Source organism: Carassius auratus, chromosome 19 (genome assembly GCF_003368295.1).
Source record: "Carassius auratus strain Wakin chromosome 19, ASM336829v1, whole genome shotgun sequence".
Taxonomy (NCBI): domain Eukaryota; kingdom Metazoa; phylum Chordata; class Actinopteri; order Cypriniformes; family Cyprinidae; genus Carassius; species Carassius auratus.
The window spans coordinates 4,576,178-4,603,147 of record NC_039261.1 but is presented as its reverse complement, the minus strand read 5'-3'; the positions used below and the strand labels follow the sequence as shown (position 1 = coordinate 4,603,147).

General features: G+C 38.4%; 2 protein-coding genes across 9 annotated transcripts in view; one reads left to right on the top strand and one right to left on the bottom strand.

Annotated features, from left to right (window-relative positions):
* LOC113119177 (low-density lipoprotein receptor class A domain-containing protein 4-like) overlaps window positions 1-14,931 on the top strand; it is a 79,496-nt gene extending 64,565 nt beyond the window's left edge. For 2 of the 3 annotated variants that reach the window (XM_026288437.1, XM_026288439.1), the window contains 3 exons: window positions 9,585-9,739; window positions 10,658-10,711; window positions 11,397-14,931. In XM_026288437.1, the coding sequence (XP_026144222.1) occupies window positions 9,585-9,739; window positions 10,658-10,711; window positions 11,397-11,927 (740 nt within the window). In that variant the 3' untranslated portion in view covers window positions 11,928-14,931. The remainder of the gene's footprint in view (window positions 1-9,584; window positions 9,740-10,657; window positions 10,712-11,396) is intronic. The other variant, XM_026288438.1, reaches the window with a different exon arrangement.
* A 951-nt stretch (window positions 14,932-15,882) lies between these two features.
* LOC113119178 (uncharacterized protein C18orf19 homolog A-like) lies at window positions 15,883-24,425 on the bottom strand. 6 transcript variants are annotated; one of them, XM_026288444.1, is made up of 5 exons: window positions 24,347-24,425; window positions 24,122-24,166; window positions 21,575-21,870; window positions 20,143-20,254; window positions 15,883-17,144 (listed from the first exon to the last, which is right to left on the bottom strand). In XM_026288444.1, the coding sequence occupies exons 3-5, from the start codon at window positions 21,850-21,852 to the stop codon at window positions 16,887-16,889; spliced, it is 648 nt and encodes a 215-aa protein (XP_026144229.1). In that variant the 5' UTR covers window positions 21,853-21,870; window positions 24,122-24,166; window positions 24,347-24,425; the 3' UTR covers window positions 15,883-16,886. The 6 variants fall into 6 exon arrangements, with proteins under 6 accessions (XP_026144229.1, XP_026144228.1, XP_026144227.1 ...); XM_026288443.1 differs by having other exon boundaries at window positions 21,575-21,873; window positions 24,292-24,423; XM_026288442.1 differs by having other exon boundaries at window positions 24,292-24,423.
* Between the last annotated feature and the right edge of the window lie 2,545 nt (window positions 24,426-26,970).

Below are 26,970 nucleotides of genomic sequence, written 5' to 3'. Positions count from 1 at the left end.
TCAGGATGTGGGTTGAGATGAGTTGGTCTAAGCAGAGTGTGTAATATCCCAGCATGCCTCAGTGTGAGGTCCCCACATGCCTGCTCTCAAGACTTCCCTGTGGACCGAGACCACGAATTTGGAATAGCCTCACCATGGAATAACATTGATTATGAGGGTGAAAATATGATTATGAGGATGAAAGCTTGTCCTAACTTTAAGTGTGTGTTAGTATACACACGTGTACCAGGAATCAAATTCCCAGAGGACGATGTACAGTATATGGTACGCAGCATGTGTCCGTTGTCGGCACAAACGCTGTTGCGCTGTGGAGTGCTTGAAGAGCTCTGTCATGCCGTCAGAACTACAGAAAGAACATCAAGTACCAAACACTATTTGATGAAGAACTAAACCAAGGGCTGGGTCCTGTTTCAAGGGGATATGACTCAATCCGCCTGGGCGAACGTAGTGAGAGGTGGAGGAGGAAGAGAAGGGGTGTCAAATGGAAGAAGAGGAGAAGAGGGGTGTAAAACAATATTTGTGGTGAGTCGGTGTCATCGGTGGGATGAGATGAGCTGTAGGTTGGGGGTGGGAATAAGGGGACTCTGTAGCAGGTGGCGTCTAGGCCCAGGCAGAGCTTATCTTGTAAGTCTTACCAGGAGGTTAAATAATTAAAGAAAAGTGGGTGTTATGGCATGGGGAGTCTAGACGTGTCTGGCGCCCGTATGGGGCATCTCTTTAATACGAGTGCTTTATCTCAGATTAGAAAGCGAGGTCAGTGGCTTGCGCCCTGCTTAGGTGACAGTGCCGCTTTGCCAGCGAGGCACAGATGAATAGCTCCTACCACTGGCACGATTAAATGTGCCCCCGTTCTCCATTGCACTTCCTGTTATCTGTGCCGCTGCGAAAGGCCATGCATTACATAGCAGCAATCACTTTTACTCAGCGATTGAATGCAGTGTTCCTCAAGTTCGTAGATTTGGCCCATCTACGTTTTTTTGGGTGACTTTGAGTTATTCTCTGATCTCATTTGTTCCATGAGACTCAGTTTATTGAAGTGTCCTCACTTTCTCTCTTTCCTTTCCTCTGTCTACCACATACTCTCAGTCTCTCTCGCACTTTTGTGTTTTTTCATACACCTTGTGTGTGAATGGAAAATGTCTGTCACACCAGAAAAGGGCTGCTCTGGTGAAAGACTTCAAAAGCTCACCCTCCCTTTTCTCTCAGTTTCCCCAAAACAGAAGAACGAGAAAATTCCACAATGCTTAGGTGCCTCCTTCTGTCTTTTCTGAATAGAATAAGTCCTACACAATTGTAAAATCTTGCAAATATTTACTGAAATAGCAGTACCTCCATCTAGCGACCTTCTGCAGTCATTTTATTTCTGCCTTTCATTATTTTGCCCCTTCCACATCCTCTCATAAAGTGACTCATAGCATGTTGCTAGGGAATGTTCCAGAAAGGGGCATTTACTGCTGCAGTGAGACGTGGTTCAGTCTTTCCATATGATTGTGTTTCTGGGTGAAACCTGCCATCTCACAAGTCTCTGTCCCACATGGGCGTCTGGCTTGTGCCCTTGCCTTTTGTCTGGCATTCTGACAGGGTAACTCAGATAACACAGGAGGAGGGGGCAATGCGTCCCCTCTCAAGTTCCCATAATGCCTTTGTTGTCTGGTGCACGCAGTGACGTGGGTGAATGGATGGTTAACTAGATTAAGGCTTGTGCTTGATGAAGCAGTGTTATTATGACTGGATATGTCCTTCTCTGTTTTTTCTCCAGTTACCAGTGCAATCGGCAGTCATGAAGGCAAACATGGGTGGCTGTATGTTCAGCTGAAGGTTTTTGCATGGAATCTACTGGGAATGCTCACTTTTAGTGTCATTTGTACTATGGTTGAACAGTGCACCGATACGTCAAAAGTATTGCGATTCTCGGAAATTAAAAATGTCACAATTCCTAAATTTGTTAGTATAAATACTTCAAAGAATGACCGCGTTCCAGATTTGTAAGAGACGTATTTCATGTGTGTATGTGCATGGACACTTCCAGTGCCTCCCTATGGACATCTGCGTTTTTTCTCTATGAATGTCATTGCTTTAATTAAATTTTTATATTTTGATATTTCATATTTTGTTCAAAAGTTTAATATATCTGCTGTTCATATTGTCATGGGAGGAGCAAGCGACAGACACAGTGGGTGTGGCGTCCATTAACAGAAAATAAAACAAGAGGGAATAAAAGTGTCCAAAGGGGGATAGTGTCCAAAACAAACAGGGAAACAGTGGTCTTCGTGCTGCGGGATTCGTGTAGGTGGGTCAGTGTTCAGGAAGGAAGGGTCCAGGTAAGGGGCGGAGTCCGGCATTCCAGCGGCTTCATCCCTCTCACTGGCCGTGGCGCTTGACGGGGATAGATGGCCTGGCATCCTGGCCAGATGACCGTATAAAAGGGTGTGGTTCTCGTCCGGACCGTCAGTCTGGCAGCTCACGTCTCTGGTGGCGTGGGAATCCCTCAACACACCCTTCCTGGACCCACGAGCACACCAGCGTGCATGCACGGGCAAGAGACCGGTCTCCCGAGGAGAGGAGTGTTGGGCTTTTAAACAGCGGCGGTGATGAGGCTCCATTTCCTTCAGGTGTGCCCCATCACACCGCCAGCCCTGGCTCATCCAGCGCCCATCCTCTCTCACACCCCCACTCCTGTCGGGAGCCTGGTGAAGGGCATCGATTTAGGACAGGGTGCCAATGATAATTAGAGGGAGGCAGCTGACTCATCACAATATGTTCATTTATTAGTGTGTTATATGATTAGAATGTTGTCCCAGTTTTAAAATAAAGCACAGCAATGATATTTGAGAGTGTGTTTTCCCTTTTCAGAAAAAGTTTCGAAATCGCAATTCTTGACTTGGTATCGACATCGAAAAAATTATTTTGGTATACTGACAACACTTATTTGTACACCTTGCAGCACGAGCTGGCCCAAACTAGAGAGGACGCAAGGAAACTTTCAATGTTTTTCTCTCGTCCCCGCTGTCTTGCCATGCCGATGAAGTCATTTGGAAATTAGTCGTTCACTGCACACACGCTCTTTCCCTTGGAAACCTGTTGTGTAATGTGTGCTTTGGTATGAATTCAAAGCCCGTTCTAAGAAGTTTCCCTCACTGCTGTGAGTTCAACTGTTGGATCTCTCATGACATGATCTCCACATACTGTGCCCGACTCCATGAGAATAGTACTGTACCCGGGAGACATTTGGAGACGGAGCACAGATGGCTGGCAGTGAGCAGCAGTCCCCATTCTCCAGCCTCTCTCCCCCCTCCTCCTCCTCCACCCGCCCCGTTTCTTTCCTCCCAGATCGTGAGAGCACAGCTGTTTTCCTTCTGTTATGAAACTGTGGAGAGGAGGAAACAGGAAATGGCTTCATGAAATATAGATCTGGAGGCCAGACTTGGTTGTCTTTGCAGCTTGTGAGCACGGTATGAAAAAGAGAGCTAGAGGAGAGGGGGGAAAGTTTCGGATAGGCTTATGTAATGCCTCCTCCATTTCCTTCAGCTCAGTAACAGAATGGCCTCAGCAGAAGAGAGCAGTCATTCAGTTTCTATCACACTTCAGGGCTTTCCGACCTCAGAGACGAGGTGAAAACTGCTTGAACAACGCACACCCAGTTAGAGGCTCTGTGACAGGTGTTAGCGCATATCTCCTCTAAGCTCACAACACAATGGAGCAGCATACGTAGCAGTAAGAGGATTGAGCTGTCTGATCTCAGAGAGTCCGCATAAGGCTAACCAGAATTAGCCCAGCTGCTTCTCCCTCTCTGTTGTGCAGTTGTTGCCACATTATCACAGCCTGTTTACATTTCTGCCCTGTCGCAAACAGGCTGACGATGGTTTGTTGTGTCTGCTCTGTCTGGGGTTTGTGTCTGTAATCATAACACATTAAAAGATCTTCCGGGATGACTTCGATCACGTCTGACTTTGATGCTTGAGCTCGCTAATTAGCACAGGGAAGGTTAAACAAGGCGCAGGGAATACGATTTTATATTGGGATTACGTGTTTATGTAAATTGCCTACACTCCTGGACGAAGGAAAGGTACTTGAGTGGTGCCTGGTACTCTAGGTTGGCTGAGATCACAACCCTAGTGTCTCAAGAGGTCGAGATGTGTCAATTACATGTTCATCCCACTAGTGTTGGCCGATATGGTAATTTTTCAAATTGTCATATCGTCAGGCCGTGAGATCAACGATACACGATATTATTGTGCATGGGTGGAGCAAGAGAGAGACTCTGTTCATCATAGCATAACTATTTGGTGTTTTAAACTGTGCATGTGTGCCTATGGAATCACCAATTAGCGAAAAAATATACTTTCAAACATTCTGATAAACTAACGTTAAATATGAAAATACTGTATTTAAAACAGCTAGTTCATATAAAGTCGGTTAGTTATCAGTCTAAAATGTTCTGCAAAATCGATAGTAGCTTTCATTTAAAATCCAGCAGTTTAACACTAATATTGGACATAAATGAACACGTTAAATATAAAGTATTCAAAACAGGTAAGGTCATATATTTGGAGTAAAGTTTAATTGAACTGATGCATCAGTCATACAGCGATCCGGACCGTGTGCCTCATGATGAGTCCAACGCACCGCCACAGAAACATAACTGTGGCATTAAACTCTGTTAGTGAGGGCTCATTTAAAATATTGCACATATATAGGCCATTCAGATTACTTGTTAAAGTGCAATGAAATACCTTGTATTTGCATAAGATGCTCATCTGTTTTTTGTTTTTGTTTGTACATAGTATACTTTATTAGTATAATGTTTAGTGAGTTTGGTTTTAAAAAATCACTGTCTTAGTACATTAAGCCACATTAAGCGTTTTCTTATAACGGTTTCCTATGGGAGGAAAAGGCTTAACATGTTATTAAACGAGTTGCATTCATATTCAGGGCTCATCTGATTTTTTATAGATAGTATACTTTATGTCATACTCCTGTCATCCAGCGCAGCTGCCCCCTCAAGCATCAGGTCGTAGAGCAAAATTAAAAAGAACAGCTGAGACTGGTACCGGCCGACAGCTAGGAGTAGCTGAAGCCTTTGCAAAATCTGTAAAATACAGCCGTGAAAGTAACAGGCATACCTGCTGAAGTCACGGACAACTTCCACGTCAGTGCCCATACCCAAGAGAGCGTGAGCAGATAATGAGCTTACACGCTATCTGCATGAGGAGTGCACCGACTCCAATGTGAATCCACTGTCCTGGTTGGCCAGTGGTGGCGTGATAATTAGTCTAGACTTCCGCCGCTGTCCAAAGTGGCGCACAAATACATGTGTAATACATGTTTAGAACTCTTTGATTTCTTTAAAAAAAAAATATTGGAAAACGCATGTTCTTGTTGCTGTTTGGCATTTAACAATAAACAAAAATGATTAAAAACGTGTCTGTCAGTTAAAAAAGCAATAATATGCTACATAACTCAACGATAGAGCTTTGTATGCAGCAAAATCAGGAGTCATTTCTTATGACTTACTATGATAAGCAAGCATATTAAATCACATAATATTTAAGTTCTCATTCTGTTTTCTTACACACCTTAATTAACACATGGCTCAAACTTACAAAACATTGAGTCAAACAAGTTCTCTAGCTTTACAAAAGGAATATTAAACAACTTCTGTAAAAATGAATACAAATAAAATATACACACAAATATACAAATGCTGTTTAACAGGAATTGCAAAGTGCAATCTCTTACTGCAACGTAAATTATTTTACATACTACTAATATACTTACAATTGTAAGGTTTTGGTACTATTCTGTAACAAAAAAGTACAATCTTACAACTGTAGAGGTGCATCAACTTCTGAATGAAACTACAACAGTCCACTGTGAAAATGAAAGCTAACTGCGTAGCCTCTAACACTGGCCTATCATTCGCCATCCTCATCCTTATCCCTCTCTCAAAATAATTTGCCCCCACTGTCATGTAACACACCGGGTAACTGCTTCGTGCGGTCTTTTACGTTTATTTTTGTTGGCAGATGAGAATGATTTGCGTCCTTCACCCTGGTTTCACCGCGGGCTTCACAGATGATGTTCACGTCGCGCAATTGCGTCACTTCATAAGGTTCCCATTGGGAAATAATGGCGATTTGCTTGTGTGAAGTAAACGCAACATTTTTCAACTTTCTGCTAAGATATATGTGACTTTTTTTGCAACGAAAATACAGGGTTTATGAACTCATGCTACCTCCGCATATTTTGCTTCCTGAAATCGGCAATTAATGCGGCGAAAGTGCGGCGTATTTGAAAAAAATGCGACCCCCGCATAAATATGCGGCCCTTGGCTGATTATGCATTAAATCACGCGATCGCATAATCACGTTTTTCTGGAGGGACTGATTATTCAATACATTAATAGGAGAATGAGCCTAATATCGTCTTGACTATCGTCGATATCTCTGACTATCATCGATGCACAATACTATCATCTATAGGCACAACCCTACACACCACCCCACCCCCCTCCATCTACCACCAGTTGTCTGTTTCTTGGAGTTAGGTCCAGGCCGTAATCCAGTTAAAGGCAGTAGATTTGGGCAGTTTATCGCCTGTGCTGGGTTAACTACTGGGATGGGTCTGGTCTCTGGTCCTCTCCTCCAAGCCCTCAACAGATGGGGCCTTGTCTTGCAAGCACTCTCACCAGAAGAGCTGTGGCAAAGAGCCAGCACCAAAGCAGCTTATTTAACAGTGTCATAACATGGCCCAACTACATCCTGGGTATGGCCTTGTTCTTGTAGAGAGAAAGTGGCCATGATGGAAAGGTCAAAAACTAAAGTTTGAGACAGCTCACCTAAAGAACCTAAAGAAGAAGAGATGAGTGAGGATGGTTGACTAGTCATCCAACAGCCGACAAGCTATAGTGTTTGATTGGACAATTTTATTTTCAGTACTTTAACGACACAATGAAATGGAAGTAGTGACAGATCTTTTCTTCTGTGTTGTGATGTTTATCCGAGTGTTACGGGTTATCAAAAAAAGAAAAAATGTAGAGCAAGGATTTGGTTTATTGCATCGGTTGGTGATTGGATTGTGAGAGGTGGACGTTGCACTCAAAAGTGGAGGCAGATAAGCTTGCAGAGTAGGGTTGTCAAAAGACCCGGTACTTTCGGTACCAAGTCAGTACTAAAAAAATGAAAATGTTATGGTACCAGATTTTTTTAAGTACCGGTGGTACCGAGTACCTGGTCAACCCGGTTCTTGATGGGCTACTTGAAAAGTGCACAGATGCGCTCTCTAAATAAAAGCACTGAGACCTGGCGACATCAAAACAAGGAAACATCAAACTAAGTTCAAATGAATGAGTTCAAGCATGAAAATTTCATTGTGTTTCCCATACATTTATTTATTTGTGGCAGTCTGCCACAATATCAAAACTGACCACTACAAATAGATTTTCCAAAAGGCCCGGTGCGGGTATTTTTATATCGCTGTATTTCTGAAGTAACTCGTCTTCAGAAAATTATGAATGTCATGTTCATTTCATCTTGCTTGTAATACTTGAGCAGCGTTTATGAGAGCAGGCTCAGCGCTTATCTGATTACAGCCGTTACCGAGGAAACCTCTCTCTGTGCTCTACAAGCACCTCCTACTGGCAAAGAATGAATTTGCATATATATGCTGCCACAAATAGAGTGCCAGTCTGTTCTGTTTTGAATATTATTAACTATTTTAATTGGAATGTTGGATTGAAATGAACGTTGTTATTAGAGTAGTTCATTGTTAGCATAAGCGGGGCTAACGGTAATATTATGAGCTTTAGAATGAAGTTTCTTTATTAACTATTTAATGCTCCTATAACTTTTATTAGGGTAAAAAATAAAACATGATGATATTTACTATTTTTTCACACCAGAAGCATTTAAATGAATTGTGAATCTAAAATATGCGTGCTAGACAATGTACAAATGGTTAACATTGTGTCATATCAGTCAGAAAAGCTTTTTTTAAGCTAACTCAGTTGTTATTCTTGGCTTCAAAATTCAAAAGCCCTTTTAAATTAAATATGTACAAAGTTTGGATTAAATTAAAGTATAGACAAATTTTTTATTTAGCATGTTTTGGGGTTTTGCTTTGGTACCGAAATTGGTACAGTGACAACACTATTGCAGAGGCGGCATTAAGTGGACTGAATGATGGGAGAATTCCGGTATACATCACCAGAGAGAAGTCTGACGTTTTCACCAGAAGATCTAGTTATGAAATTTTAGTAAAACTGTATGAGGTCAAAAAAAAAAAAAAAATGAAACATACATGGATGAAATGTTCACAATATGATAAATAACATGCATCTGGAGAATATATGAGTCAATTTTCATTGCATGAGGATGAATTTGTAGCTTCTGGGAGTAGAGCGTCAAAGCACACATTTTATTCAGATCTTCTTTACTGCGTAAAACAAAGTCTGCTGTGTTTTGCTGGTGTCATAGTCGTATGTTTGAATACCCTTAATGTTAGTGTAGATTGTGTTAGACAACTGATGGTGTTTACTTCAGTGTCGCAGCTTTCCAGCAGTTTTTCTATTGTCTCAAACCTTCATGTGTCAGATGGCATTGTCTGGGTTACTTCGTGGACAGCAGGGCTAACAAGATTTCTCTGAATGTATGTGTGGAACAAATCAACACGTTTTCATGTGACTGGAGAACAAGTCCATATTATCTGGGTTTATCTGTGTGTTCAAGGGTCGGCTGGAGGCTAAAAGAGATGTATATTTTGTTTGTAACAACATGCCTGTTAATTTTTAGGCATTCCTTTGAAAGGATTCTCGATACATGCTGCTCTGAGATGAGGCAGTATGACTAGATTAACATAAAAAATGAATTCCTTCCTTTGATTAAGTGAGATGGAACCATGACATAATCAGTTTATGAAACAGTTTTATGAAATCAGAGCTGTGGTCTAGCAGTTAACACACAGACGTATTGAGCATGTTAAAATCCAGCTCATATTAATAATAAAAATGACCCCAAAACTCTCTTGTTTCTCGTTGTCACCATTCTTGACTTAATGTAGGTCAGAAAAGTCATTGGAAACATTGCATTATCACATTTTTTGTGGATTAGTCAGTTGCTTCACTTTTTGAGTATGATTTTGATCTGCAAATCCACCCCCCACCCAAACTCAAAACACAGTTGTGTTCACGTTACTTCCCCCTGGTGGTAAGAATGAGCATGATGGGTTTGCTATGCCATTACTTATTCATAAGCAACTGTCTAGCTTGCCTTTCTGATGAATAACAGTAAATCCGTAAACGGTAAATCACTAACACCATTTATAGTGAACCTTAACCCCCTAAAACTGAGAAGAAGAAAAAAAATACTGTTTATGCAGCAAACATGATTGATATCTGGTCAAACGATGATAATTTTTGAGCTTAGATGTGGGATTTAACATTTCAAGTAACCAAGCATATGATTTTCAAATAAAACAAGAAATAACAAAACATAGTAATGAGTTTTGCACAGGTTAGCACCACATCTGCAGCTCGGTGAATATGTGAAATGTGTTAATGGTTTTCTCTCTGTTTTCTTGTCTTGCAGCTGAACTGGAGTTTGTTCAGATAATAATCATAATTGTGGTGATGACTGTAATGGTAGTTGTGATCATCTGTTTGCTGAACCACTATCGGCTGTCGGCCTGGGCCTTCCTCACACGCCACAGCCAAGCCCGTCAACGAGAGGAGGGCATGCAGCCGGTAAGAGTGTGTGTGTGTGTGTGTGTGTTTTATTCTGAGTGGGTGTTCGTTTGATTCTCCAGTCACCATGTGTGTCCTGTCTGTGTGCGCTCTGAGTGGGTGTAGAGTTCCTGTTCTTTTGTTTGATCACCATGTGTGTGACTTTGTGACCGTGTTCATTTGGGACTCAACAATGTGCGTGCCAGCTTCAGGGTCTTTGTGTCGGTACACCTGCACAAATGCATTGTGTAGTTACTAGGGATGGGTCAGGATGGACGACTGGCTCCATTAGTCAGGCTGAGTTGTACCTTTAATATTTGTCTGTTTTCTGTGGTAGTTTAGTGCTATAAAAGTTTAAGGGTATCTATATTTCATTAAGAAATATGTCTGATAGTGGACTTGACGCTAAATCAACCTAATCACACAGGGTTTCTAAGGCTAACTGGTCTAACTAGTGTTTTAGGTAACACACAAACTAGTTTATTTTGGTAATGGATAGTTCTGCACATCCCTGGTTCTTCTTGATTTACATCCTGTAGTTGAGAGCGAGACATGCTCGTCTAGACTGCAGTTCCCAGAACGAGAGAGTCATAAAAAGATATGAAGAAGGTGAAGATGTGATTTAGGAACAGATGTAGAGCATGAAAGGAACCAAGCTCTTAAATTTAGAAACAAGCTCATAAATTTCGACAACAACACGGTTTCTACAGCTGCATGTTTAGAGGCCACAAGACTAACCAGCGGTCTTGAATTAATAATGCATGATATTAATGTATTCTAGTATTTACTGCATGTGCATTTAGATCAACTTTTCTGATGCCTGGAGCAAATTAGATTTTTTTTTCTACCCAAATTTAAAACTGTAATGCATGAGATGAAGTTGATTTTATGTCCTTAATAATGCATGACTCACAGAGGCCTCTCTTTTCTGTATCATAGGACGCCTGTGCATGGCCAACAGATAGTTTGGTGACACAACAAGGAGCCACTGAGGTTAGTTAACATGACCTATTATTCAACCTTTCTGCAAAATATTATTAATTGCTTTTATGTTTTAGTGTTATGTTTATGGCTGGAAAACATAGCTAAGAGATAATAGCATGAAACTCATGATATTTTGTCGCCCTTTCAAAAGACAATATTTCAACATTTATTCTCTGAAATTACTATATTTACACTAAATAAACACAATGATATCCTTTTTGCTGTATACAACAATAGGTAATAGTGCATAATAATAAAGAGCCAAATTATTTACTTATATGTAATGATACAGCACAACTGTTTTGAACATTGATAATTATAAGAAATGTTTCTTGAGCAGCTAATCAGCATATTATGATTTCTGAAGGACCGTGTGACACTGAAGACCGCAGTAATGATGTTGAAAATTCAGCTTTGATCACAGAAATAAATTCTATTTTACAATGTATTGAAATAGAAAACAGTTCTTTTAAATTGTAAAAAAACATTCAGAATATTACTGATTTTACCGTGTTTTTGGTCAAATTAATCTTTCAAAAACATAAAAAAATCTGAAACATTTGAACATTATTGTATATTAGTTATATAATTAACCTGGCTCCATGTTTGCATAGACCTTGTTTGAATATTTATTGTTTTTTTATTCTTGGGTTAATTTCTAAAAAGGTTTATTTTCTTCCTTCTGTATGTTCAGGTGATGTATGGGCCACGGAACGGAGAGCGCTTCAACTCACCTTCATTTATGCAAAGGGACCGATTCAGCCGCTTCCAGCCCACCTACCCATACCTGCAGCAGGACATCCACTTGCCGCCCACCATCTGCCTGTCAGACGGTGAGGAGCTGCCGCCCTACAAGGGCCCCTGTACTCTGCAGCTCAGAGACCCCGAGCAACAGCTCGAGCTGAGCCGTGCGTCCGTGCGTGCCCCCCCAAACCGGACCATTTTCGACAGCGACCTGATAGATGTTTACGTGCACGGAGGCGGCCCACGGCCCCCCAGCAGCAACTCTGGCAAGAGTGCCTCGAACTTGCACATGGAGGGGCCACCGCCCACCTATAGCGAGGTGATGGGTCAGACGCACCCAGGCTCCGCCTCCTTCCTGCACCAGCACAGCAATAACACACCACCCTCCAACCAGAGGACAGCCAGCGGCTCCGCCCAGCCTGGCGCAAGCACAACCCTGTTAACCAAGGTTAAGGATAGCCGGCGTGACAAACCCATGTGACTAGGACACACCTGCAGAGGGCAGTAGAGAGCGCATGTGCTCTTAGGTACTTCCTCCTGGACCTAAAGGGGACCTAAACACTCCCCTTGCACAATTTAAATCAAAAATTGAGGAACCAAGCTTACAAAGTTAATTTTTTTTTTTGGCTAGAACTTTGGGGCCTTGTATGGATGTTTGGGCTCCTCGACTAAATCTCTTTGTTTGTTTATGCTTTCCTGTATTTAAAGAACACGTGTGTTGGCACAGATTGTTTGCGTGAGAGACCACATAGGTCATAGGATTGAGACATTTTCTATTTGTTTGTGCATTTCCAGGACTCATGCACAAAACACTGTTCACAACCAATCAAAATCCAAAATGAGTGCCATGAAAAAATCTTAAATCTTGGGGATGTGACTCACAACAACAACAAAATGTCTTTATGTTGCACTTATTCTTTCAAAAGTAGAAACGCCTACCCTTAGTTACTTTACATACGTCAATCCACATGGTTCCTGGGATTTTTCTCTTCCTTTTTTACATTTCGCGTTTCCTGAAATGGAGATGTAGAACTCTGATCCAGCCTAAAATCTCCACGCCTGAACTGCATCATGGCACTTATTAAAAAGGAAAAAAAAAAGAAAAAAGAGGGGGTTTAACGAGCTGTTCAAATTCCAGATCACTTTTTTCCACCAACCAGTTGAGAGATATTGGCATGGATATCTGCGGATGGAAGTCACGACACACACGCCACTTTCATCCTGTCGAGTAGCACTTTAAACTTGCGTCACTTCTGCATTGTCATGGGGTCCAAGTGCAAGGGAATCATGGGAACTGTAGTCTTATGCACATCATGTCCCCTTCTGAGCGAGTGTGTCATATCTCATACAGTTTATTTTCCACTTAAAAAAGCATGCGTATAGTTTTGTTTCCAGTTATCCATACTATACTTTAGTTCACGATCATATATGGATCTCATATTTTATCTTTTACTCTCCTCTCCTGGAATGCCGTTTTATTCCGAGGCAGCACAGGAACACACTTTTATCTACTTATTTCTCATCAGTATTTATATCATTTGTACCAATCGTGATGAGGTACATCCCCCTTTTTCTTTCTTCATTTTAAGTCGTATTCAATCACACGGCACACTTTAAAAATGCTTGCTCTGTTAAATCACACCTGAACTTTGTAAACCATCGTTCTTTGGCCTTCCCTTTAGAAAGTCCCATAGAAAAAAAACTATTTATCAACTAGTTATTTATTAAAGTGACCAGTTTAAGAGAATATTTAGTCAAATTGGACTAAAAAAGCTCCACTTTCCTTCGTAAAAAAGCTTTTATAGGAGCTTTTCTGCCCTTGAATAGCAACACTCTCCTGTCGCCGTCCGCTTCAGCTCTGAAACCTTGGCTTCCCATCATTGGCTCTGCTTCCCGTCACTCATTCTGACCGCGCAGTTTGAGTTCGTACTGTATTGCTGCTGCTGCTACGCGCTGCTACCGCTACTGCTGCTGCTGTTGTCCCTTCGCTAGTAGGCCTATGTCCGCTTCCCTATTACTTTATATTTGTGTACCAACCGAGACATAGATGTTCGTTCTATGTTTTGGTCTTTCGTTAACATAAGTGCGTTTTCGCCATCATTGTCTTGCTAGGAAAACAAACCCTAATGTTTTTTTTTTAATATATATATATATATATATATATATATATATATATATATATATATATGTTTGCAGCCGAGAGGTTTGCATGTTACTATTTACATGAGCAAATTCGGTGCCTAACAGTCATGTTTAAGCAGACATAGAAACCCACTTGCACTCAAAAGTCCCCACCTTTGTTGTGCCTCACTTCCTATGGTGCTTCTTTCAGTAGTCGGACTCTGTTTATTTGTACGGTGCTGTATATAACTTGAATATATTATGCACATATCCTACCCAATGGGTAGAAAACCACAAGAAAGCATTGTTAATACTGTAATATAATGTATAGATAATATTAAAAAGAAAACTTTAACATGGTGGCATCAAGTTTTGTGAATGCCTTAAATTGTGCTTTGTCTTTTTTGTAAAACAGAGTAAAGTTTGCAAAGAGAAATGCTACAGTATGGTCACAGAAATACAAAAATGACGACTTATATATATTTTTTTCCTATGCTGTAAATGTGATGAAAGGAATATTCTGATTATAAGGCAGTTATATAAAGGATAACTAGCTGCTGCTTTTGTAACTTCCAGAGAAAGAATTATAAATGCCAGCGCTTGTCATTTTATTTATTGACGTTTATTGTGTGACTGCTAGCTGTTTGGACGTGTAATAACCACCACTCAGAACAATAACGTCATTGTAACGTCATTGTACCGTGATTGTCGACTTTTGGGCTCCCACGCGGCCTTCTCTTCAAACGGGACAAGGTTCAGTGGTTCATATCAAAACGCAGCTCAGGGTGAGGCTTTACCGGCACGGACATCCGTTAAAAACGGTTAACGTTCTGTTGTTGTTTTTATGCACATAATCGAGTTGTGTGGAATATAAAAGAGTATCAAATGAGGAAAATGCAGCCCATACCTGATTGTTACTTGCATGTTCATGTCATTATTTCTGGTTCCGAGCTCTCCGCGCCGACAGGCTCCTCTACGGAAACACACGCTTCAATGAATGGTGAGTTCAGCATCTCGGTCCGTGGAAATTGAATTTCGCGCCAATCCACAGCAACGGTCTACATCGGCCTCGAGCGAGATCACGTCACAGGACTGTATGACTTATATTGTGGACTACAAATTATTATGATAATTTTTTTTTACAAGATGAAACAGTTAAGTGTGCAAGGAACGCGGCTGTCCGTTTTTTTTTTTTTTTTTTTTTACTGTTTTATTCAATTGTGATGTCAGCGGTTTTCAGTTTGAGGTATGTTGATTGCAATACTTTTACAGGAAAAAGTAACTAAAAACCCACTGGAAAAAAAAATCATAAAAAATAAATACAAGAAAAAAACGAACTGCTCAAAGACACTTGTAGTCCCTCATGAAACGATTCCACGCTTGTTCTTTCGCTGTCCTCAAATGGCTAGAGAGAGCAATTAAAGTTGAGGAAAACAACCAGAGAATGAGTCTCTTTTGTGCTCTGTTTGTTGTTATGTTGTGCTCCTCAAGGTGAAGTGAACTAAAAATAAATAAAAAACTTTAGAATAAAGCGTTCAAAATTAAAAGACACTAAAGCAGGGCTGGAAAAGCTACTTCTGTTCAAGACAGTCAATATATCCTTAGAAAGTATTTGAACTAGGCTACATTTATAGGCTACATTTTTTTCTGTACAGTTTGGACTTCGCATTGAAGGAAGTAATTTTTTTTTTATATTTATAATGTCAGATTTCACAGCTGCCTCAGAGCATTAGATTCACTTGAATGTAAAACTCTGAATGGATATCATAGATATTGGTTGCGTTAATCTTTATGTAAAAATTAATCCATGTTTTTTTGTTTTAAGATTAGTAGGCATGCTATTTTGAAAGCAGCTGAGCTAGTTTTACTTTTAGTTACTCCTCGGCTGAAAAGCAACTAATGTGAATGACAGGTGTAGCCATATAACTATTAGAAAGCACAGTGTAACAGTTCAGTCATGATTTCAGTTTGAAGTCCACAGGGAAAGCATGGATCCCTATTTGTGGAATAGCGGTTTTCAATTTATGAAGATTTCTGATTAACACTGTACTTAAAACTGATGCACTCCATTTTTTTTTACACACAAAAATACTAAATACTAGTAGAGTACGTTTAAAAATGACATTTAACATTTTCTTAAATTGTTAGTAAAGATGTAATATTGATGGGGAGTGAGTATCAAGTAGTTCTTGAAACTGATCAGTATAACTTTTCCATTATCTTGAATGAAAAAGTATATCTTAAAGATATAAAGCTTTTTTTATGACAAAACTTCAGTAGAGGTACATATTCAATATTTAAAAATTGTAATAATATTTAAGCTGATTTTTTCTTTTATTAAAACATAATTTATCATTGTCAAAAGGAAATTATTTGTACAAAATAATGAAAGTTTCATCTACATTTTCTCAGTTCACTAGCAAGAAGTTAATTGTGAAATGTCAACCAACAAAAAAATTGGACATTTAAATACTGATTACAATTTACAAGTGATTGCAGTATTTGCGGTCATTAACAGCCACGAAGAATAAATGCTTAAGAAACATAGCCTTTCCAATAAACAAAAGGCCTTTTAAAACATTTAAATTTTCAATGCAAACTCCTTCATGCTTCACGAAATAAGATGTTGTTGACAGCCAAAGATCCCTCAACATAGAACAATCTCATCAGACCCAAGTGCTTCACCAGCAGACACATTTACTGGCAAATTACCGGTTCAATGATTAACCTTCTTTAGTAATTATGTACAACTGTAAATGAGCTCACATAAATGAAACACATGAAAATGGCGGGAATGCACTGGATTGGAAATGAGACATGAAGACTGTTAACGATTTGCACAATGAATGTCAGCAATGTTTGCAATTTCTTTTTTTGCAATACTTTTTCCAGTATTTTAAACTATGACATAAGCTGTATTACATCTTAATGTACACTTACATCTTCGGACCGACACCGTTTTGCATAATATTTTAAATAACATTTTATAAGTGCAAGAATTGAAAGATGCAGTGCTATGTTGTTATATGAACAAAGTATTACATACACATTACACCTGCTGTTCTCTTTAGAAAACAGTCTAATCTATTAAAAACACTTCAAGTAGAATCCCACATTTATATGGTCATAATCTTATAGTTTAGCCTATTATGTGAACAGTAAGTGTGCTTACAGCCTACATACTACTTTATACTGTATGTGCTCAAGACACATTGCTTTCCTTAAGTATGTTATATCGTTAAATAACATGAATCTTCATGACATTATGGAAAAGGAGAGTCACTTTGTGACCTTTTGTAAGCCTATAAACCTATTATTTCTATTTTCGGAAAGACACTTTGTCATTGGTTTCTTGAAGTTTTTCTGTGAACTTCACAGAAGTTTCCTCCATCCTCTCAGATATACGATCCTTGGTCTCCTCCATCTTCCCAGAGATCCTCTCTTTGGTCTCCTCCATCTTCTCCTGCAGGTATTCCTTCACGGGTGGAGGGGTGGACATGTACCCGTGCTTCCTTAGGTACTTCACGGACAGAGACGTTCCTCCGAGAGTCACTGTGTAGCGCGCAGGTGTGGCGATCTTCAGGAGAGCAGAGAACATCAAACCAACGTCATGTTAACTTGTAGAACACTCAGAGTTCTTTCTTGGAATCTATGGTTCCATGAAGAGTTTCTAACATCCATGGAACCTTTTCATTTTACACAAGGCTCTTAATAGTGGAAAAAGGTTCTTTAGAATATAAAAATGTTCTTCACACGAAGAAAAAAAAAGTGTTTATTTTAAATGGATAGTTCACCCAAAAATGAAAATTCGGTCATTAATTACTCACCCTCACGTCATTCCAAACCTGTAAGACCTTTGTTCATATTTAGGGCACAAATTAAGATATTTTTGATCAGACACTCCATAGACAGCAAGGGTCCTTACACGATCAAGGCACAGAAACATAGCAAGAACACTGGCAAAATAATTCTAAATAACTCTACGAGAATACTTCTATGCTCAAAGAAAACTAAAATAATGACTTTATTCAACAATTCGTCTCCTCATCATCCAGCATCATCCTAGTGCCATTTAAGAGTGTCACATATGTAAAAGTATGTACGTGGGTATGTTGTTTACATTCAGATCATTCAGAAGTGTAAAAAGTGTATCCTTGTACATACTTGGTTTGCATTTACATGTATTCATTTAGCAGACGCTTTTATCCAAAGCGACTTACAGATGAAGACAGTGGAAGCAATCAAAAACAACAAAAGAGCAATGATATATAAGTGCTATAACAACAAGTCTCAGTTAGGTTAACACTGTACACCTAGCATGGGATTTTAAATAATATAATAAATAAAAAGAATAGAGCAAGCTAGTGTTAGAGGTCTTTACACACACACATGCATAATAAATGAAAAGAAAATAAAATACAAAAAGATTAGAAAGGTAGTTAGATTTTTTTTTTAAGAATATAATTAGAATAGTGAGTGTTAAAGTTAGAGGGTCAAACAAAGATGGAAGAGATGTGTTTTAAGTCGATTCTTGAAGATGGCTAAGGACACAGCTGCTCGGATTGAGTTGGGGAGGTCATTCCACCAGGAGGGAACATTTAATTTAAAAGTCCGTAAAAGTGACTTTGTGCTTCTTTGGGATGGCACAATAAAGCAACGTTCATTTGCAGAACGTAAGTTTCTAGAGGGCACATAAGTCTGAAATAACAAATTTAGGTAAATGGGTGCAGAGCCAGTGGTAGTTTTGTAGGCAAACATCAATGCCTTGAATTTTATGCGAGCAGCTATTGGAAACCAGTACAAATTTATAAACAGAGGTGTGACGTGTATTCTTTTTTGGCTCATTAAAAATTAATCTTGCTGCCGCATTCTGGATTAATTGTAAAGGTTTGCTAGAGCTGGCTGGAAGACCTTCCAAGAGGGCATTGCAATAGTCCAGCCTGTACAGAACTTGAACAAGGAGTTGTGCAGCATGTTCCGAAAGAAAGGGCTTGATCTACTTGATGTTGAATAAAGCAAATCTGCAGGATCAGACGGTTTTATCAATGTGGTCTGAGAAAGTCAGTTGATCATCAATCATAACTCCAAGGCTTATAGCTGTTTTTGAAGGAGTTATGGTTGATGTGCCTAACTTGATGGTGAAATTGTGATGGAACGATGGGTTTGCTGGAATCACAAGCAGTTCTGTCTTGGAAAGGTTGAGTTGAAGGTGATGGTCCATCATCCAGCAAGAAATGTCTGTTAGACAAGCTGAGATGCGAATAGCTACCGTCGGATCATCAGGATGGAATGAGAGGTAGAGTTGAGTGTCATCAGCATAGCAGTGGTATGAAAAGCCACGTTTCTGAATGACAGAACCTAATGATGCCATGTAGACAGAGAAGAGAAGTGGTCCAAGAACTGAGCCCTGAGGCACCCCATTACTTAGATGTTGGGACTTGGACACCTCACCTCTCCAAGATACTTTGAAGGACCTATCTGATAGACAAGACTCAAACCATTGAAGTGTGGTTCCTGAGATGCCTTTTGCCAGCAGAGTTGATAGGAGGATCTGGTGGTTAACCGTGTCAAAAGCAGCGGACAGATCAAGCAGGATAAGTACTGAAGATTTGGATTCCGCTCTTGCCAGTCTGAGAGCAAGGCCGTCTCAGTTAAATGTCCACTTCTGAAGCCAGATTGGTTGCTGTCAAGGTGGTTGTTGTGTGTGAGAAATGTAGAGACTTGGTTGAACACAGCTCGTTCAAGTGTTTTTGCAACGAAAGGAAGAAGGGAAACTGGTCTGTAGTTCTCTAAAAGAGATGTGTTGAGGGTGGGTTTCTTAAGTAGTGTAGTTACACGAGCCTGTCTAAATGATGAGGGAAAAACACCAGTGTGGAGGGATGTGTTGATGATGTGAGTGAGTGCAGGTATAACTGCGGGAGAAATGGCTTGAAGGAGATGAGATGGAATAGGATCAAGTGGGCAAGTAGTAGGGTGATTATAAAGGATGAGTTTTGTAGACTTCTGCCTCAGAGAGTGAAGAGAAGGATGTAAATCAATGTATGTTTACGTATCTGACACTCTCCAAAATGGCACTATGGTGATGCGAAGGAGATGAATTGTTGAATAAAGTCATTATTTTTGGTTTCTTTGAGCAGAAAATAATATTCTCGTAGCTTCGTAAAATTGATGTCGCACTAATTATTCTAACAATGTCCTTGCCTTGATCGTTTAAGGACCCTTTCCGAGAGCTCTCGGATTATCAAAAATATCTTAATTTGTGTTCTGAAGATGAACAAAAGTCTTATGTGTTTGGAACGACACGAGGGTGAGTAATTAATAACAGAATTAAAATTTTTGGGTGAACTCTCCATTTAAAAACGGTTTACTGAAAAGTTCTTTGAGGATCCAAAAATGGTACTTCTGTAGCCTCACTGTGAAAACTTACTTTTGGGAGCTTTATTTTTAAGAGTAAACAGAAATGGAGTTCGTTCATGGAGTTGTAGTAAATGATGATTTGGAGGTCAATGACATTCTAATGAAACTATTTCATTATTTTTAAACTATTAATTGAAAAACCAATGCGGTTAGCCCACCTTGAACATGGCGTAAGCGGTCAGTGCGTAGCCGCTCTGGGAATTCTCCAGGAGTTTTACCACCTTGTCAGGAAACCCAACATACTCAAGAAACAGCACCAGATTGACTCCTCTACAAACCAAAACAAGAGAGGGAGCATAACAAGACATACTATCTCTATAATAAGAGACCATTCAGTCTTCATTGTGTCACCCTCAAATCAGTCCAAACCTAAATGACTTCCTTCACAAAGTCTTCCTTTGTCTTCCACAGAGAAACAAATGTTGGTAACCAAACATTGACTTCTAATGTATAGATAATTAAATAAATAATCTTATTCTATGTTCCACAGAAAGTTGTTCTTATCTTATTTGGATGAACTATCCTTTTAAGAATAGAAAGATTCTTAAGATAATTTGTTAATATAAAACAGCACATCAATGTAAAGAGTGGAACTTTATGAAAAGGGATTTGGGACGGTCGTTATAAAATCCTGAATTTAGTCTTTTAGTCTTTTTTTTTTTATACTGAGCAGTGTATTTTTACCATCACTTTATTTATATACTATTATAGTTCTTATTAATTTTAAGATAGATCTTTGAATAGCTTTAGTTATTTATTTTTCAGTTTTAGTTGAAATTTAGATTCATAATTTGATTGAGAAATGTTGCATTTGACAATTAACTGAAGTGCATTTTTCATTTAATATCTATATTTTATTTGATCATTCTTTCAATTAACAAACGTTTTAATAGTTTTAGTTTTGAACAGAGCCAGATATTTAAAGCATTGTTCAAAGTGCTTTCAAGTGAGATATTTTATTTTAATTTTAAAAAAGACACTGAAATGTCTACTTCAAAATGTAATACTTGACATAAGAATCAAATGTAAAATTTTCGAACAAATGGACATCTTTAATATCAGCTAAAGGCTGTGAAGACATGCAAGCTGATAATCCTGGTCTAGTCTTGTCTGCAGAGGGAGCTCATGCTGAATGAAACAGCATCCACATTTCTCAGATGTCTAGACAGTGGTGACCCACATTCAGCCAGATGTGAAGCAGAGTTAACATCCCAGTGTGCCATTTACCTCAATCCACCACACACCGAACACATTCACCGAGCATTACCTACCTACCTCACCGCACACACACAGACACCTGTTTAACACATCAACACCACCTCTCCTACAAAAATCAGTTATTAAATAGCTAATCATCATCACTATTTTTTTGTGATTCTTCAGTGATCGAGTTATTGAGTATCTGACCATTCATCTTAGACCTACTGTATTTTCTGGACTATTAGTCACACTTTTTTTCATAGTTTGGCTGGTCCTGCGACTTATAGTCAGGTGCGAATTATCAAAATTAATTTGACATGAACCAAGAGAAATGAACCAAGAGAAAACAATACCATCTACAGTCTCCAGAGGGTGCTCTGTGCTACTCACTTCATTGCAGCGTAGTAAAAAGTGCCGAACCACACTGTAGAGGTCAGCAGGTGAACGGGGATCATGACTTTGCCGTACTGCTTGAAGGTTTTCTTGAATCTCTGAAAGAGGCTGATGGATCTGTCCTGCAGAGGGTCTGGATCCTCTGCGGGGCCGGAGTGCAGGCGTGTCCAGCAGCTGTGGGTCACGGGAGTCAGCATCTGTGCGGGACGCCTGAAGGACGCACCACTGATCTGCAGCGGGACTCTAGCACACACTAACCGCTGCATCCCAAACATGCTTCTCCTCCCAGACGTCTGCTAACAGAGAAACAAGACCACAGTTGGGACAGGGGCCTGACTCTGAGCGCAAGAGAGTGAGCAAATACAGCTCCCAAAGATGCACAGGAAAGAAGACAAATTCAAAAATGGCAATAAAGAAAATCGTCTCAGATATAATCAGATGGTCAGTAGAATAAGATGCACAATACACAGTGGGGGCTTTAGTGGTAAAACGATTAATCATGATTAATCGCATCCAAAATAAAAGAGTTGTTTACATAATATATGTGTGTGCACTGTGTATATTTATTATGTACTGTATATATAGATACATACAAATGCATGTGTGAAGTGTTACGATAGTCACCAATGTATATAAATACATACAAATGCATTTACATATTTTAGAAATTTTTTATTTACTAAATATATTTAGTTATAAATAATATTATATTATAATATTAATTATATGAATCGTTTGACAGCACAAAACTTTATTATTATTATTATTATTATCACCATTTTATCTAAACCCAGAAATGTTTTAAGGAGTGTAAAAGAAAAACATTATTAATGTTTTTTTTTTTTATATTTTTTTATAAAAGTCTTTTATTTTAGGAAACAACATTATCAATGGAAAAATTCTGCACTATTTCTGGGTTACTTGAAAACAAGCTCAAAATGCTCATTTAATTATTTTAAATTATAACAGAGAATTTTTATATAAATTTTAATTTCCAACATTAGTAGTTCGTGTTAGCCCGAGTGCTGCTGCTATTAGACGGTTACAAAACACAAATTGTAAATTGTGTATATTTTCAATTCAACTTTCATTCAAAATGTAATCAGACCATTTCTTGCAATTATTTAAAATAATAATAATTAGGGATGCACTGGTTGACCAGCCATATTTTTCCGGAAGTTCGCCCGCGTGCACAGACAACATTATAATCATTCACTATCTATCATGTCAGTTGTGTGGAAGTATTTCGTAATCTGTGCGCAGGACATGGGCAGCCGTTCAGCGCTGGAAGTGCAGAGCTACACGTCTGAGGCACAGATAGCAGGAAGTGAACAGCTGCTGTTGTACTCGAGCACAAATAAGAGTCCCTTTCACTGCGCGAGTGTACTGTACCTGTCCCTGCACAAGCGGAGACCGTGAAGAGATGTTCAGCTCAACTTCTCACGTGTTGAAAGAGAAACGAAGACAAAACAGAAACTTTTTTTTTTTTTTTTTTTTGTGAAGTAGAACTTGCATACACGTTTGAGAAGCCAGAAGTAAAGGTGTGTTCTGCATTAGGATGATTATTTTTATTTTACCTTAAAATTACATAGACGTTATTTGATTCAAATAAAATAAAAATCACCTGCTGTTAATTCATCCAATTAAAATAATTTAGGGTTATGATTCACATCTATACTTTCTAATTTGAGAGTAGTATTATATTTCATTGGCTCAAGTAAAAAAATATAGATGTGAATCATCATTACCCTATTTTTTATTTATTGGATGAATGAAACACTTTGTATCTTTGTCTGACTCGCTTCAACATTATTTGATTTTAACATTTTGGAATAATGTATTTATATAGAATACTTTTATTAGTCTCACTGGTAAATAACTTTTTTTAATTTAAAAGCAAATTTAAAAACTAATATACTGAACGCTGATTAAGAAACATCTTATTGAATGTGTGTTGATTGTGTTGTTTGGATTCTAGAACTATGCAGTTGTTGCCTTCAATTTCACATGGTTACAGTTAATCTTTAAATTTAAGGCCAGTTCTATGTAGTTTCAACCCAATTCAAAACCAAAAGCTAAATGCTGATGTCTGTACCATCTGTGTTTGTATTGAATGTAGTCTACTTACTGTGCAGATACTGCAGTTATTTCAGATGGTTACGGTTATTGTTTTCAATAGCCAAAAGACAGTTTGGCTAATTAAATACCAATTAAACATCTTGTTTATGCACACTTTCATTCTTCCTTGTTAAAGAAAAAGAAATCGCAAATTGGTATCGGCCATGAAAAATGATCGTTGCATCCCTAATTATAATCAAAATAAAGGTAATCACATCAGTATTACACTGATATCCGAAGCACATATATTTACATCCATAATGTTTATTAATATTTACTTTTCAAGTTTATGTCCATAATTAGTCCAAGATTTGTCCATTTTCCCTAACGTTCATTAAAATATGTTTACGTCTGATTTTATTTGAAGCTTGTAATGTCACTTATTCTTTGGTTGAAAACAGACCAACCCTGTAGAATTTTTCCTACCTTAATATCCCATCAATAGTGACGTCACTGGCGCTGGTTCAACACCTCGAGAAAACATTACAGAAATACATTAGCTGGACATGCTCGGTCACATTTAGAAAGAAACTGTCTAGTGTAAAACGATGCGCTAAACTAATAAAACATTTCACTTGTCCTGCGTCTGAACATACAGAAACGATCATCGGAAATATGCACAGCTACATACATGAGTGATTAAATCCCCACCACAAACACATTTTATTCCCGTCCCTCTGTCATTCAGAGAGCACTCGACCAGACGCAGAGACATTACGCATGGTGACTGTGCGCGCACTGTGTTGTGGGTAATGTGGTACAGTCGGGCTGATGAGAACTGAGGCAAGTGTCTGTGGAACTACATTTCCCAGAATGCATCGCAGAGTCGCGAAATATTGGTCTTTGCACGTGCTAATGAAAATCCTCTACTAAAAATTCTATGTAATTATTCTTTATTTGATACTATATCTTGGGTTAAAGCATGGAAACTGCACAATAAGTTTTGTATCAATAACAAAATTAAGGAAGTGTCTGTTAAGGAAATAATTGAAATGTATGTAATTTTTTTTCTCTTCTTCTTTCTTTTTCTCTGGCAGCTATTTCTTTTTTTTAATCATGTAAATATGTAATACCTCATGTTTTGTGGCACTGAATTAATAAAGCATAAAAATGTTATGTAAAAATATTATTATAATGTTATATCTATGTGTATATTGTCATTTGTAAGTCGGTTTGGATAAAAGTCATAGCTAAATGACTAATGTAATATATATATATATATATATATATATATACACACACACACTTTTTTTATATTGTAGCCTCTTTTCCCGGTGGGGTCTTCTGCTGTTGTAGCCCATCCGCCTCAAGGTTGTGTGTGTTGTGGCTTCACAAATGCTTTGCTGCATACCTCGGTTGTAACGAGTGGTTATTTCAGTCAAAGTTGCTCTTCTATCAGCTTGAATCAGTCGCCCATTCTCCTCTGACCTCTAGCATCAACAAGGCATTTTCTCCCACAGGACTGCCACATACTGGATGTTTTTCCCTTTTCACACCATTCTTTGTAAACCCTAGAAATGGTTGTGCGTGAAAATCCCAGTAACTGAGCAGATTGTGAAATACTTAGACCGGCCCGTCTGGCACCAACAACCATGCCACGCTCAAAATTGCATAAAACACCTTTCTTTCCCATTCTGACATTCAGTTTGGAGTTCAGAAGATTGTCTTGACCAGGACCACACCCATAAATGCATTGAAACAACTGCCATGTGATTGGTAGATTAGATAATTGCATTAATGAGAAATTGAACAGGCGTTCCTAATAATTATTTTATGTGAGTGTGTGTGTGTGTGTGTGTGTGTGTGTGTATATATATATATATATATATATATATATATATATATATACAAACACAAACATTTGGTGACTATCGGAACAGTTCACACAAGTCAATAATAAACATTTGAGTTTTAAATATGATTTTTTTAGGAGGCCAGTCTGTGATTTTTTTATTTTTTATTCTCTAGAAAGTAACTAAATAAAAAGTAATATAAAAAGTTTTAAATAAACTCAGGCTGTGACACATTGTATTAAATATGGAGAAATGTTTATAACTTTAAAAGACTGTAAATAAGTAAAAAGTACAATAAATAACTAAATATTAATATCAAAATTTCTATGTATATGCGAAGAGTTGCAAAAACAGATAATTTCTCTTTTTAATTTTCAAAAATCACTAATAAAAAATTATCATATTTTTATTTCATTTATTTTGTTATTTTTTTTACCTAATCAAATTAACCCAACTCTAGTTTGATTATTTTGCAAATGAACACTTCATATGCTTCCAAGATCAGTGCAATAGTAGTAATTTAACAAAATTAATTATGGCAGAAAACAATTTGGTCAATATCACTATTTTTTATTTATTAGGGGTTCAAGTGCGTAGCGTTATTTGTTGGAATGGTCATGCATGAGCTATTTCCACGTCAAACTGATCGTGCAGACCAAACCGTAAGTCATTGAGACTTAAAACTTGGAGGTGTGGTAGTACTCAGACCGCCTACAACGTGACCGAGACTTGCCCCAATCAGCCTGAAGGGGGTGCTTCAACAATCAAAAGTATGAAATCACTCATAACTCCTAAACCATCAGCCACAAGCTCAAGTGTATTGTGTCGTTGGATTCCTTGGCTCATAGTGAACAAAACATGCGCCTTGCAAAATGTTGGGGTATTTTGCATTTTTTGCTAAACTTACTTTTGCAAACTAGTCCAAGGTTTTTCACCCAATCAGAACCAAACCAATGCAGAAAGATTATCTGGAGAGTGAATATCAATAATTATATAAAACGTTAAAGGATGCCAAGACTTTCAAAAGGTGCATGGCCACTTTAAGAAAAATGTATACTCCTGAACGGAATTATATATCTAGAGGGAAAAACATAAAAATGTCAATAACTAGGCGGTATCACATTTTTTGAGGCCGTAAACAATTGTACAATGCGCAGTTTTCCGCATATACACGATATTCATATCGTATGATAGATCTCCTCATTCCAAACAACTTTGCGTCTGAATTACTGCAGTCAATCAAACTGTTTTTTAAATGACTGAGAAGATGTGAAAAACCTACTTTGGCGAACTAGTCCTAGATTTTTCTGGAGAAAAAAAAACCACAGTGGAAAACTCTGGACTATCTAGGTCAATAATTACCAAAAACATTGAAAAAACATGAAAATTTACCCTTTGGGAAGCTAAAGCGGGGTCCTATAGAAAAGGGGCCTGTCCAAATATGCCCAAAAGCCTATAAATCCTAAACAAAAACTCAAAAAA